Source organism: Sprattus sprattus (genome assembly GCF_963457725.1).
Source record: "Sprattus sprattus genome assembly, chromosome: 2".
Classification (NCBI taxonomy): Eukaryota; Metazoa; Chordata; class Actinopteri; order Clupeiformes; family Clupeidae; genus Sprattus; species Sprattus sprattus.
This window is the reverse complement of record NC_137921.1, coordinates 37,900,893-37,915,945: the sequence shown is the minus strand read 5'-3', so window position 1 is coordinate 37,915,945 and position 15,053 is coordinate 37,900,893. Positions and strand designations below refer to the sequence as shown.

Genomic DNA, 15,053 nt, shown 5'->3' with positions numbered 1-15,053 from the left:
TGCTATTTATTCTCACAGTTGTCGTTTAGGTTGCTCATCAGTATGGCAAATGAGAATGAGTGTCAGTGCATTTCGTACTTGTTTGTTGTGTGTGTGTATTTGTATGCGTTGTTGTTGTTCTGCCTGTCTTGTTTGTGTCAGAAACAAAGGATCCGTACGGGTTTATGTGTGCGTCTGTGTCTTGTTGGTGTGTGTGTGTATGTGTCCTGTTGCTGCTCCATTGAGATTGGGTCTGACTGTTACCAGGAGCTATCTGAGAACAGTAGCAGGGCTAGGGTGGGGTGAGGAGGGAGTGTGTGTTTGTGTGTGTGTGTGTGTAGGGGGGGGGGGATGTGATGGTGGGAAGAGATTAAGGAGAGAGTGCATTACCAATGGAGGGATGAAGGCAGCAGGGAGGGAGGAAGATAAGAGAGAGTGAGAAAGAGATAGAGGAGAAGGCAGGGGAGAGAGGGAAGAAAGGGTTCTGCAATGGTGAATGAGGTAAAGCAATTGAGTGATTGCTTCTGACAGTGGCTGTGCACGTGTGTGTGGTGGGGGCTGGGTGGGTAGGGTGAAGGGTATGTATGTATGTGACTATATGATGTGATAGTCATGATGATTTCATGGAGCCAAGAGAAGTAGAGACAGACCGAGAGAGACAGAGCGAGAGAGAAGCAACAAGGAAGAAAGAAAATTGGAAAAGAGTGAGGGAGAGAGACAGGGAGGAAATGGCTTTTCTTGAAGGAACAGAGACGACAGGCATGAGGAGAGGAAGCCAGTGTAAGGTGGGAGGCACAGATCAAAGGGAGAGAGGGAGAGAGGGAGAGAGAGAAGTCCCTTTTAAACCGAGATCCCGCTATACTGCCATTATGAAGACACCTTGTTATGTTGCCTTCGTTTGTTTAGACTGAACCAAACAGGCGGCCCGATGCTGCCCCAGTGTGTGCTTTTAGGCAGCATGCCGGAGGGGAGCCAGAGGTGTGACATTCAACATAGCGGGCCTTATTTTGAAAACGGCTGGTGGAAACCGCACACAAAAAGGAGCGGGCGTTAAAGACGTTAAATGGGTCGAGTCAGGCGAGGTTAATTAGTGCTAGGCTTGGTTAAAGCCAACCAATACACTTGTCGAGCAATCCCTTTAAACTGAATGCGTCAGTAAAAAGGACAGTTCTGGACAGTGTTTGCCAAGAATAAATCTTCTCTTGTTCAAAACAATTAAATTAAAATGCCTAATTGTAGCTTGTCAGATGTGTTTTTAAAATGCCGTGGCCACATCCCTTTGAACTGACTGTTATATTTTTAATTGGGGTATGGGATTTTGAGCCTGTAAAAAAGTGTTATGCTCACTTCCATTCCATGAGAACATGACTTTTGTCAAGATCAGTAGGCGTAAAGCCCATTTCAAACCCATTCTGAAAAATGTATTGAAGGAGTGAAAATCTAATATTTAATTTAATAAGCAAACAAATCCGACCAATGGAATACATTTGCAACTTCAGAGCTAGGCACTGAATGGAATAAATGTATACGCCTAGCTGGCATGTTGTCATTACAATCATTCTGGCAAGAACATTTTTGGATGTCAACTCTTGTCTTAGCAGGCTACTTTCATTCCTCTTCCCAATAGCATAGCCTACGTATTGTGTGGTGATGCAAAACAATGATATTAAGCTTTTACTGTAACAGCCTATTAGATTTGTCTCATGAACAAGTATTTAACATGAATTCGATTTAAATCCTTTTTGTGGCTTTTTATTACACACTGTAAGCTATTTGGTGCAGTCAATGCATCCAGAACCCCAGCATTACCGAACAAGTGAGTGAAAGCCTGTTTAGCTGAGCACCGGATCAACGGGAGAGAGTATAGAGAGAGGCTATAGAGGTTTTCATTTGGTAACCTGAGACTACTGGTGACTATACAGTAAAGATATAGATACACTGAAGATACAGGATATCTCCAAGACGAGTAAAGAAACTGATGCATAAAACGCAAGAGCAGCAGTGACCAGTAGCCTTCATGAATAGGGGGTTTATGAGACATGGGAAGTTACGAGCTATATTTATGTTGTTCATTTCAACACCTAAAAGTGGTCTCTCTATGTGTTCCATTGCGGCCAAGGAAAGAGAGCCAGTGTGGCGATCCATTTCTTCTTCCTTAATAAGACTACAATGTGTGAATAGAAATAGCATGAAATCTCATTGTGTAATTCACATCATGGATGACATTCGTTCACTGCTGACTGAGCATTCCATTCAAGTTGGACAACCTATCAATTAGACCACCTGTTCCCCGACACTTGAGTCTTTCAAGGGCTTTAACCCTTTAAACAAACTTTTCATTCATTTTAAGCCTGCCAGGAAATGTGTTCATTTTGAGGATTTCCGAGATAGATTAATTGCATTAACCCGTAACGCAGGTTTGCTCGAGCTTCCTTGCTAATTACAGAACTATGTAAGCAAATTTGCACCCCTTCAAATAAAGGGAATGTGATGTTTTTGTCCAGATAGATAAATCAGATTTTGAATAAGTTGCCACACATATACAGTATATTTCTGAAACCCCCACCCTGGGGAGAGTTTTGTTTATTTGACTATACCAAAGGTTAAAAACCCTTTCAAATGCTTGAGAGGGTGCATTAAGAGTCAGTGTGTCAAGAATGAGTTGTAGACAATTATTGATGTCCAGAGGGGAAATGCGTAACATGTTGACGTTTCAAATTCCAAGTTGTGTTGAATGCACCATACCAACCTGTGCCGGAAGTAAACTAGCCTGTTACTTTCCAAAACTTAAAGGAGAACTTGGTGTTGAGCTGTGCACGTTTATAGCTATTTTCAGACTTAAGCATCATCGCGGGGCATCATGTACAACATGTTTATCATGCTTGATCTTTGTGTTCTGAAAACATGATAGTCTTGCTTCCTTTTCCACAAACGTCGATCCCACTAAGTGACTACCTCCGCTGCCAGCTTAAAGGCGGGACAACTGTGACCCCCTTGAAAAGGCTGTATTGAAAGGGGAGTGAGGGAGTGCGAAAGGGAACATCAGCAGGATCGAGAGCAGGATCTTTGGGTGGAAAAAACCTGAAAAAGAACAAAAAGAAGCCAATTAAAGGAACCCTAGTCAGTGTGCTTGGCAGACATCATGTGTGGGGGGTATTACGTTCACCAAGCCCTGGCTGTCAGCATAATGTGTGCATGGCTGTCACACACCATTTCATCATGTTTCAAACGTGCCGTAACGGTGCAACCGAAACACCACGGTTCTCACAATCTCAATCGAGTAAGGAGTTGCGTGCTTTTTTCCCCTCTTCTCTAAGTGCGGTATGTTCTGTTCATTCTCTGACCCAGATCGTTCCTCGGGTCAGCCTGTTCTCTAGGTCACTGCTCTCCCTTTTCTTCATCTTCCTCTTCCCTTCTCTGCCTCCTCTTCTTCCACCTCTTCCTGTCTTTCAGCGGGGTCAGCTGAGCACGCTTCTCTCTCTTCTAGAATGTTCTCACTGGGCCCTGGGAGGGAGGGAGGGAGGGAGGAGAAGATGATGATCCAATCCTGCGTTGTTTTTTAGAAGACTCTCCTGCCAAGCTCCCCTCCCTTGTCAGTCATCCTCCAGTGTCCAGTAAAGATGCTGTGATGGCCGGTGTTCTGGTGACTGTGAGTTAGTCAGAGGGTTGGAGAAGACAATGCCAGGGACAGCTTGGTGGAGGCACAGTGTTGGTTTTGCCATGGTGTTATTTAAGGACAGGAGATCAGGTGCAAGCTGAAATCATCCCTGCATGACTGTGCCAGTCAGTGTTCTGTCTCTCTCTCTCTTTCTCTCCACACCCTGCAACTCTCTCTCTCTCTCTCTCTTTCTTTATCTCACTCTGTCTGTCTGTCTTTCTCTTGTGTTTCATTCTTTCTTTCTCACCCACTCCCACTCTTTCTGTGCCATCCTACATCTAGCTCTCCCTGTTCTCTTCTCTCCTTCAGTGAGTGGTGGGTGGTCCATGTCTCTTGTCTTCCGCTCCAGACGCACAATGCCCTTTGTATTTAGCCTTGTCTATGTGTGTGCCTGCATGTGACTCTCTCTCTCTCTCTGTCTTCCTCTCCCTCTCTCTCTCTCTTTCTCTTTCTCTTTCTCTCCCGCTCTGTCAGCAGCACAGGGTAGTATTGTGGATTGTTCGGTGTGGGGGTGGATAGATGCAGTGGCCTGGCTGTGCCAGTACGGCTCAGAGCTAGTTCTGCATGAGGGGACAGTACAGCAGCCGCAGTAGCAGTGGTCACACATAAATCTCCGGCCCTGACAATACTGACACCAGTAGCGGTCTGCTGCTCCCAACCCCCACAAACTGGTCCCAGAGCAGTCATTAATGTCTAAAGAGGCATGGGCTTGCAAAACTGATGAAATGAAGCCACACAGTTGGAACACCTAGGAAGCTATGTGTAAAATCTCATGATGAATGAGCTTTCGATCTAACCACGCTGGAACAGTGGATTTGTATAGGTGCCCGTGGGTGTGTTTGTATTAGAAAACACACACAAAAAAAAACAGAAATCGTGTTGTTCTAATGCTTTAGATGTATGAAAAAACACGGTTTAAAAAGGCTTTTGTATCCTCCGCCAAGGAGTTTATGTTTTCGTTGCCAGCTAAGCAGGATTACGCAAAAACTACAAGGCTGATTTTCATAAAACTTTGTGGAGGGGTCTAGCATGGAATAAGGAATAACTTGCTACATTTTGGAGCGGATCTGGATCAAGGAAAAACATTTTGACGAGATTGCACCATTGGCCTTGGTAGTGGTCAGTGCTCTTAAAGTTTTGAAGTCTTGAATAAGGCCATGACTCATTGTGAAGGCATATAGTGTTGACGCCGTTACTCAAGTTTATTTGGTGAAAAAAAATTATCTGTTTGTGATGAGTGTAGATGCGAGAAATAGACACACTGCCCCACCAATGACAGCGATTCTAAGAATGGACCCATGGCAGTGAGCTTTTAGTGCCAGTGACCTCAGTGCCAGGAATGAGGAGAGGAGCCTGTGAAATGGAGAGTAAATAAGATCACAGGACAGCTCTGGTACCTTATGCGGCCCCCCCCCCTCACCCCCATCCTCTATATTTTTAGCTCTGACTGCAGGTTTACAGACGATCAGAGATGGAGAGCCATGTCCGTTTGGGACGCTGTCAGATTATTAGTCTCTTCCTTCCTCCGGCCTCTTCCCCTTCCCACTGATTGATTTTTCTTTTTCTTCTTCCCCCCCCCCACCTCTTCTTTGTCATGCTGTCTTTTTTTGGAGCCTGGCACAGGGTGACCTAAGGTATCGGGTGTCCTTGGTTACAGAGGCCCACTTCCTGGCTGTGCTGCTCTGAACTGCTCTGCTCTCCTCTCTCTCCATCATCTGATCAATCAGAGCCACTGACGGCTTAAATCACATGATTCGATTTCATTGCCATTAGCCTTCAGGCAGTGGGCTCCCCTTTTGCATCTGATCCCAACAGGGGGAAATAAATAAATAAATAACTTGAAAAGTTCGAAGTGGAAGTCGAATGGTCAATAAGGTGTTTAGTGGTACAGTCGTCACTTAGTGATTTTTTTTTTAGTGAGAGTTGTCAGGTTTTATTATTGATTCAGGATAAAGGCAGCCGTGACCTAATGTTCATCCCCAAAGGCATCACAGACTTCGATAGAAGTCAACCATTGTTAACCCTCACTGTGTGTGTGTGTGTGTGTGTGTGTGTGTGTGTGTGTGTGTGTGTGTGTGTGTGTGTGTGTGTGTGTGTGTGTGTGTGTGTGTGTGTGTGTGTGTGTGTGTGTGTGTGTGTGTGTGTGTGTGTGTGTGTGTGTGTGTGTGTGTGTGTGTGTGTGTGGTAGCACCTGTGTGTTTTTTTTTCTTCTCTGCAGCATCTTGGGCTTGGAACTCCGCTAATTATATCCTCCAGAATCGGTCGCCTATGGCAACCTGGAATTTGTTTTTCTCCAAGCAGACTGCAGACACAGTCAACAAGTGCTACCCACGCCCATGTGTGCATAGATCCACTCACAAAACACACACACAAGCACACCATGCAAATGTACAGGCTTCCAAGAAGCAAAATGTAGTTAACCCTCGATGGTGTCACTGCCGATATTCATACTGTCATCAAACACTTACAAGTACAGTGAATGAGGTATCAGCCTTAAGCATGTCAGCACCTTCACTTTAAAATGGCGGATCAGAAAGCATATGTGGATTAGTCATACTGGTGAAGAAAAAGGCGAGACCTGTCATGGTACACTGCCATCAGTCTCTGCTCCCGTCCCCGTGTTCAAAGGGCCCTCGTGTTGGTCCTGTTTGAGCAGATGGCTCATGCAGCATATGGGAAAAAACCCAGCCAAGATTTCTCTCAAGAATGATGTCATTGCTATCCTGTTGCAGAGACAGAGACTGAGGGAGGGGGGGGGCAACTCAGAGACCGAGACCGGGAGAGAAGAGAATTGAAACTAGGAGATTGGACAATCGAAGCGGGAGAATGAAGGCAAGAAAGGACAAACGAATATCGGCTGGAGAGGAGAGGACAGGGACAAGCAAGCAGTAGAGAGCTCTCCGTTGATTGAAAAGTGATTGACAGCCCGAGTGTGGTAACATCCACCATTGACAACAACTGAACATGTCCATCACTGTGAAACATCACTGTGAAACATTGGGGCTCTTTCAGCAATCTGTGCATTCATATGTGCTTTGTAACCAGTTCATTCTAGATCAGCCATTGTTTAGCTGTAGTTGTCAATGTGCAACATAAATGGATGTCTCCATACTAAGCCATTATTTTAAAGCCACTTTCTTGGCATTCCTCGCACAGTTTCTCAAAGAAGCGTTAAGCCACCCTCTGGTACAGCTGCCAAGGCAGCAACTGGAGGGATGAGATGAAATTGTCTGGAATAAAAACTAAACAGCAGTTCCAAAACACGCTGGGTTATCGGGATAACATGCCTAGCTTACGGACGTTCTTCTCATAAACTGGTCTGCCCATCTAGCCCATTTGTGTGGAGCTAGATTCGATGAGTAATGTCATGAAAGGCAAGTAGTTTAAAGCTCCGCTCAGTTTCTCCTTCGGTTAAAACCAAGTTCAAATGAGAACCTGTTAAAGAATCTCAAGAACAGTGTGAAAACTGGGGTGTGTGTGTGTATGTGAGAGCCCATGCCTCCAACACGCTCTTGAAAAGCACAGCCTCCCCATCAGACCAGCAGACGGGCGTCCCTGTGAGACAGACGGGCGTCCCTGTGAGACAGGCCGGCGTCCCTGTGAGACAGACGGTCGTCCCAGACAGACGGGGTCCCAGTGAGACAGACAGGCGTCCACCAGACCAGGAGACAGGCGTCCCTGTGAGACAGCCTCATAATCACCCTGCCAGGCACTGCACTGACCCCCGGCCCCAACAACAGGAGGACTAAAATAAAACCAACATCTGCAAAACAGCTGCTATTAAAGTAATGGAAGTGGAGTGGTGGAGAGAGGGAGGGAGCAAGGGAGGGAAAAAGGGTTGGGGGAGAGAGAGGAGTGGGGGAGTAAGAGGTAGGGGTGATGAAGGAGAGAGAGGAGCGAGTGAAAGAACAAGATGGAGCAGAAGTGAAAGTAGCATTAATGGCAGGATGAGTGCAGCAGGCAGTGAAGGCGGAGTGTGTCATGCAGAAGCTCTGCTCATCTCGTCTGTGATGTGTGTGTGTGTGTTTGTGTGTGTGTCCTAGTCCAAGAAGAGGGGGAGGGGCAGACTGGCCCCCTCTGGAGCCTGAGGCACAAGACAGGCACTACCCTCAGGAGACCAGCAGGTCCCTGACCCACCCAGCCAAACCTCAGGCTGTGTGTTTGCTGGGTAAAAACTCAACACTGCAGAATAGTGGCCTGTCTTGTCATGCCCATTGTCTTGCTTTCTCAGATCATACATGTCGTGTAACACTGCACACAGACACTCTCATTCTGTCTTTCTGAGTGGTCATACTGTCTGTCTCTCTCTCTCTCTCTCTCTCTCTCTCTCTCCGTCCTTCTGTCTGTCTGTGGTGCTATTTGTAAGGGTCTGTAAATCTGTAGCTCTCTCACTCTATTAGTCTGTCTCCCATGTTATCTCCAGTGTGGGCGCTCGATCAGCAGGACTCGCTATGGGTCACCTCACAGGCTAGAGCAGATGGCCATCCTGTGATTACTCCAAGGTCCTTTCGACCCCTGCCACCCACCTGTATTGATGCCCAAACAGACACAGGCGTGCACACACACCCTTGTTCTCGTAATCGATTCCCCCAGCCCTAATCAGTGATGCGGCACACACATAATCAGACCTCTTGGGAGAGAGAGATGTGAGAGTGACACACGCACGTGCACACTCACACACACGCCAGCGGCGGCTGGCACGTAATGAAAGCGATGGTGGGCAGCAGCATACCCGCATGGCAGCTGTGCCGCAGGGCAGATCCGTGCAGAGCCAGGACCCCTTGCTTTAGAGAGCCCTGGCTCACAGCTGGAACAGGGTGTCGGAATGTGGATGTGTTGCCTGAAGTTCACCGTGAAGCATGTTGGACAAAGCAGCGGTTTCTCATGTGTCTCTGTCCAGTTGACTGTCTCTCTCCATCCGTCTATGGGCTATGTCCATCACTGTATGTCTGTCTCAGCCTGTCCCTGTTTCTCTGTGTGCGTGTGAGAGTGTGAGAGTGTGAGAGTGTGGGTGTGGGTGGCAGCAGATGAGTGTGTGTCTGTGCTCGTCCACTATGTGTGTAATTGGGGGCCTGGGAGCCTCTGCTGAAATGAAGTAATCTCTGTTCAGATGGAAGAGACAGGCGGGGGGGAAATTGCCGGAATAAAGTGGCCAGTGGCAAACTGTCTCTCGCTGGTCGCCTGAGAAGAGCTTGGGCATGTACACGAAGCTCACACTCTCACCTTACTGACAAACTGTCGCACTTGCGCGCACACACACACACACACACACACACACACTTCACAGTTGCTAACACACATACATATTCAGGATGTACCTTGGCACACACATACCCATATATGAACAAGGACACACACACCAAATTTCCTGAGGCACACACACACACACGCCCTCTCCAACCCACTCTCAGGTGTGTTGCCAGTGTTTTTGAGGAGTGATGAGTCTGGTGCTGCTGTTCCACTGGTTCATTCCTCATCCCTCACTAACAGGATTACGGGGCTCCGTTATTCATTCAGCTAATGTTCCCTAGGGCTCCTTCTTCATCTCTGTCTCTGTCTCTGTCTCTCTGTCTCATACTCTCTATCTCTGTCTCTCTCTCTCTCTCTCTCTCTCTCTCTCTCTCTCTTGCTCTCTGTCTCATTCTCTCTATCTCTGTCTCATTCTCTCCATCTGTCCCTCACAGTCTCCCTCTGTCTAGCCTAGCACTTGTTTTTCATTATCTATTCTCTCTCTTCCTTTTTCCTGCTCTCCATCGCTTCACTTCACTTCACCTCTCTGGCATTCTGTTTTCTCCTCTCTCTCTCTCTGTATGCGTCCACTCTGTTTGTCTTTCCTCAAGAGATTTGGTCCCTCTCCCTCAATCTCACACATCAGTAGACAAACATGCACACACACCCACGCGCACACATACACAGTCTCTCTCTCTCTCTCTCTCTCTCTGAAACACAAACACAATACTGTCAGATGAGGCTCATTCTCCGGCAGACGTTCACTCATGCAGTCAGATGAATTGAGCTAAATGAAGCAATGGTTATGTGAGGCTGGTCCGGGTCCCAAGGCTGGAGAATCAGTAATGAATGCTTTCACCAGGCATCATCTCTCCGTCGTGCTCGTTTTCACACGCACATGCACACGCACACACACACACACACACACACACACACTGACTTACTCACTCTCTCTCTCTTTCTCTCCCCCCTCTCTCCCTCAAATAAACACACACATTCTCTATCTCTATCTCGCACACATCTCCCTCATTCACACTCAACGCCTCTCCTTCTGTCTCACAACTCTTTTGTCTTTCTCTCTCTCTCTCTCTATCACACACACACTCACACAATCCTATTCTGATTTCCCAGTGTATAGCTGTCTGACCTCTAAGTGAACTCCCATCAGTGCTCCACTCGCCTCCTCTCCTCTCAGAGCTAATTTTTCGCCACACTGTAGGATAGGGGTGTGAATCCCTGACCACAATTAGATTCGATTACGATTCAAAGGTTAACAATTTCATTATGAAACGATTATAAATGCATCAAGATTTACATGTACAAACACTTACAAATAAATACAAGCACTTGTTGAAAGAAGATTACCAAGCAGTAGGCCTGTGACTAAACACTTACTACGTATTTTGTAATTTTTTGACATTCGCATTTTTCCGATTAAAATTAATTCTGCACTTCTAGGCACAGAAAAATTCAGTTACCGCCTATCTAACAACATATGATCTATATATCAACATCATACCACAACTTAGAATAACCAAACTCATTTGTAAATTGTAAAACGGCCATTAATATTGCACCTACAGGCAGTGTTTTCGGTACAGTCATGCTTCATTCATCTCTACACGTTGCAGTGAAATGCATTTTAAGGAGTTCTAAAATTCAGTATGCTGGCATGCATAGTACTGAATTACATTTTTAAACAATCGATCATTTCATTTTCCTGCAACGCTGTGGAATCTCTCACTTTCCTTTTTTTGCAAATGTTTTTAATTGATGGAAATTGGTGGTATACAGAGAGTTAAATGGTAGAAAAAAGCAGAAAAAGATTATTTCTCCCACCTCTGCTTTAGGAACATGGCAGACCGTGACAAGCCTTCAGTGCACCCCTGACGAGTGAAGGAACCATTAGCCTCTGTTCTGACTGCACAGAGACTGACGGTGCCGTCCTCATTAACGTTGTTGGTGGTGGTCCTCCTCCCAGCTGATGTGTGTCTTTGCAACCTAGTTCACATGGGATGCTACAGCTAAAATGCAATGATATATGTATTCCCTGACATGGTGTATTGCTTACCATTTATTTTATTATCTTTCTTCCCTCCCCCATCTCTCTCTGTTTTTCTCACTCCCCCTCTTTCCCCTCTTCTTGTCTCACTCACCTTCTGCTCTCCTTCTCTCTCCCTCCTTCACCTCTCCACCTCTCTTCCTCTCCTCTCCTCTCCTCTGTAGGCCTTGCACCAGCTCTACTATGACCCCAACATCGAGAACAAGAACCTGGCGCAGAAGTGGCTCATGCAGGCCCAGGTGTCGCCCCAGGCATGGCAGTTCTGCTGGGCCCTGCTCAGCCCAGACAAGGTACGGACCTAAGAACCAACCCTCCAATTCACCACTCTCACTTCCGCCCCAACACCGCAGCCTTGTCCTATCCCCCTGTGTAATTGCACATTGAAGCTGGAGTCCGCAATTCTGCCGAAAGGCTGTTGATATTTGACCTCAACGGCCAATCAAATCACACCACCCCCTTCCGTGCTCCTGAAGCAATGTGTTGATTGTTTTTGTTTAATGGCTCAGTCCTAGCCCCTATGTTTGTTTCCTGTTTACAGATCCAAGACTTAACGAATGCCAGTTTTTGAGCACACACATAAAGAACTGAAGGCTAGAGGGCTGTGATGAGCAATTAGCTTAATTTGACTCATTTGATTGGAGTAGGACTGTGAACTATTCTGTTAACGTGTCCATTTTTTTCGGTAATTCTAAGTACGCCCAGAAGCTGTAAACTAGCAGTAAAACTCCAGCAGCCATCTCCAGTCTCCACTCTGCAGCTGTTTTTCTGTTGTTGTCCGATCGCTCCCCCGACTAGCAGGGATGGATGGGAGCACTCTGTTTATTCATTATGAATGCATTACACCCGGAGCAGAGCTGGCTTTTAAAGCTCCCACGCTAGTTCAGAGTTTCCCATAACCCAAAGTCACGCCTGGCTCAGGGAACCGTTCCACTGCTTTCACTTTTTTAATTGGTTGGAGGTTGTTTTTGTTTTTTTGGAGTGGAAAACTATTTCCCTTTTTTTAATGAGGGGAAAAATAATCTCTTGAGTGTACCGAGTCAATCTCTTTTACACAGGTGTCTTGTTCTGCCCTGGCTTCTAGCACTTATGATATGAAGAGCAAGATTCATTTGCCATGAAGCACTAGAGAAATGTATAAGTTTGTATCATTGTATATATTTGTGAGTTATGCATGGAATTGTAGAGGTTGAAGTGGAAAGATCTCAAACTGCTGTCTTCTCCCAGTATTTGTCTATTGTTTGTATTCAGTAATTGGGGAGGATGTCATGAAGGTAAATTAAGCTAAATGTGTGGAACTGAAGGTGAAGATTTTATTGACACCTGAAACTGTCTTTGTTCAGGTGCCAGAGATCCAGTACTTTGGCGCGTCTGCCCTGCACACCAAGATCTCGCGCTATTGGGCGGACATCCCGGCCGAGCAATACGACGAGCTCAAGACGCAGCTGTTTGCCCACATCGCCCGCTTCGCCACGGGCGCCAAGATCGTGCTGACGCGCCTGTGCGTGGCGCTGGCCTCGCTGGCGCTCAACATGATGCCCGAGATCTGGCCCGGCGCCGTCTCGGAGATGATGCGTGCCTTCCAGGAGGAGGGTGCCGGCCTGGACGGGCGCGCCCGCTGCCTGGCGCTGCTGGAGCTGCTCACCGTGCTGCCTGAGGAGTTCCAGACAAGCCGGCTGCCGCAGTACCGCAAGGGCCAGGTGCGCAACGCGCTGGGCAGGGAGTGGGCGGCCGTGCAGCCCCTGCTGCAGCAGCTCCTGCGCCAGTCCGACTCGCCGGGCCTGGTGCGGGCGCGCGTGCTCAAGTGCCTGTCCAGCTGGGTGCTGCTGGACGTGCCGCTGTGCGAGAGCGAGGCCCTGGTGGAGGACTCCTTCTCCGCGCTGGCCGACCCCGAGCTGTTCGACGCCGCCGTTGAGGCCATCGTCAACGCCGTCTCGCAGCCCGACTCCCAGAGGTCAGTGGGGTTCACAGCATCTGGGAATTAAGCCGAACGTGGCATACGGAATGTTGTTGTAGTTCAGGTTTCTCCATCTGAGCCTAAGAGTGAGAGTTCAAGGCTGAAATGAGTTCTTTAGATGTGAACTGCTATCAATAGGATCTTAAAGGGATATCTAAAGAAGGCATTTGTTGGGAATGGGAGGTTGTTTAAATAAATTATTTAGAGATGAGGAAAACGAAGACATCAGATTTCTATTTTGAATGCACCTTTGTCTGATACCTCCAGCTTTGAGGTGTGCCTAAGTTTAAACTGTCAAAAGGAGCTTAAAATAGTATATTCTAAATCAACTTTAAGGAGGCATTACTATTACTGTACAATGATTCCAGAAATATGTGTTTGTTAGGGTCTTTGATTGGGCAGGGCAGGGCAGATGATGAGGAGGAGGATGATGAGGTTTATTAGATAGATATAGCTAACACGCACATACACACACACGCGCGGGCACGCACGCACGCACGCACGCACGCACGCACGCACGCACGCACGCACGCACGCACACACATACACACAAACACACAGTGCAGTCTACACGTAGCACATTATTCACCTAGATGAGCCTTCGCCATCTCGAGGTGAAAAAGGCAGATGTTAACACAGAGCAACAATGACACCATAACAGAGGGAGTGCTCTTCAACACTCTCTCAACACTCTCTCACACACTCTTCTCTCACACGAACACACACATACACACACAAGGCATGGGGAGCACATTACTAAACACCCACTCACACGTGAGATGGCACAAGTCCTAGTGGCTGGTTGAGTTGAATGAGTGAAGAGAAGGGATGGCAAGAGAGGCAGGCAGCCAGAGGAGGAGAGCGAGGGATGGACGGATGGACGGATGGAGAGAGAGGGGATGAAGGGATGTGATGGAAAAAGAGCTGGAGGCACCAATGCAACCACGGAGAGGCGGAAGAGCAAAATGGAAGGCGAAACATACATGAAGAAAAAGGGGAGGAGGAGGAGGAGGAGGAGGAGGAGGAGGAGGAGAAGGAGGAGGAGGAGGAGGAGGAGGAGAGAAAGGAGAGAAAGGAGAGGAGAGGAGAGGAGAGGAGAGAGAGAGAGAGAGAGAGAGAGAGAGAGAGAGAGAGAGAGAGAGAGAGAGAGAGAGAGAGAGAGAGAGAGAGAGAGAGAGAGAGAGAGAGAGAGAGAGAGAGAGAGAGAGAGAGAGAGAGAGAGAGAGAGAGAGAGAGAGAGAGAGAGAGAGAGAGAGAGAGTGAGAGTGGGGGGCTGCATTTCAAGGATCATTGGCGTTTCCATGGAGACGGTGTTAGGGAGCGATGTCTTACGCTCTGGTTGGTACAGACGCGTAGAGTTTATATCCCCCTCCCCCTTCTTCTCTGAGTACTGTGTGTGTGTGTGTGTGTGTGTGTGTGTGTGTGTGTTGGGGGAGCATCCTGAACACAGAGTTGAGTGTTTTAAGGTCTGGTGTGTGTTCAGAGGATGCTCCCCCCCAACACACACACACACACACACATTACACACTCATCCAGAATGATATTGTCTTTGGAGTTGATGCCACTGCCACTTCAAAGAAGCACAGCACCAGTCACGGCCAGCAGTCATCCTATTGACAAGAGTGGCCCTCTCTTCCAGCATGTATGACTACAATGGAGCACATTATTCATACCACACAAAACAGCCACATTACATACATGACTGGCTCTAACAAACAATGAATAAATAATTGACTGCTAATGGCGTCCATTATGTGCCAGCGTGTTAATGCAGTCAAACAGTTTCCCTCCGACTAAACAGATGGCAGGGTGGGGAACAGGTAGAAACCAGCAGACAAAAAAAATTCATGTCTTAATTTAATTAATTAAGACAGACCCTAACGACTCTGACTGCGTGTTGTCTGCAGATCTGTAAGAACGGCAGGCATGGCACAGGATTAAAGCCCAAACCGTGGCAGGTACCTCTTCTTTTGGCATTTAAGTGGATCATTTTGTGCTTTGAAGTCACACGCTCATCCTGCCTGTGTGGTAGTGCCTCGGCCAGTCCCCAGTGGCTGGTGGTGGTGTTTGTAATGGAGGCGGTGGCAGAAGGTTAATGTCTGCCTCTTAGGCTGTGCTGCACTGCCAGAGCCCCTCCCTCTCCTCACCCTCACCTCCCCTTCCTCTGAATG

At 47.5% G+C, this 15,053-nt stretch overlaps 1 protein-coding gene across 1 annotated transcript in view; it reads left to right on the top strand.

The window, feature by feature from the left end:
• Positions 1–15,053, top strand: part of ipo13b (importin 13b) — a 45,031-nt gene that overhangs the window by 2,057 nt on the left and 27,921 nt on the right. Inside the window, exons 2-3 of the mRNA XM_080831769.1 lie at positions 11,093–11,218; positions 12,269–12,879. Of these exons, the coding sequence (XP_080687895.1) occupies positions 11,093–11,218; positions 12,269–12,879 (737 nt within the window). The remainder of the gene's footprint in view (positions 1–11,092; positions 11,219–12,268; positions 12,880–15,053) is intronic.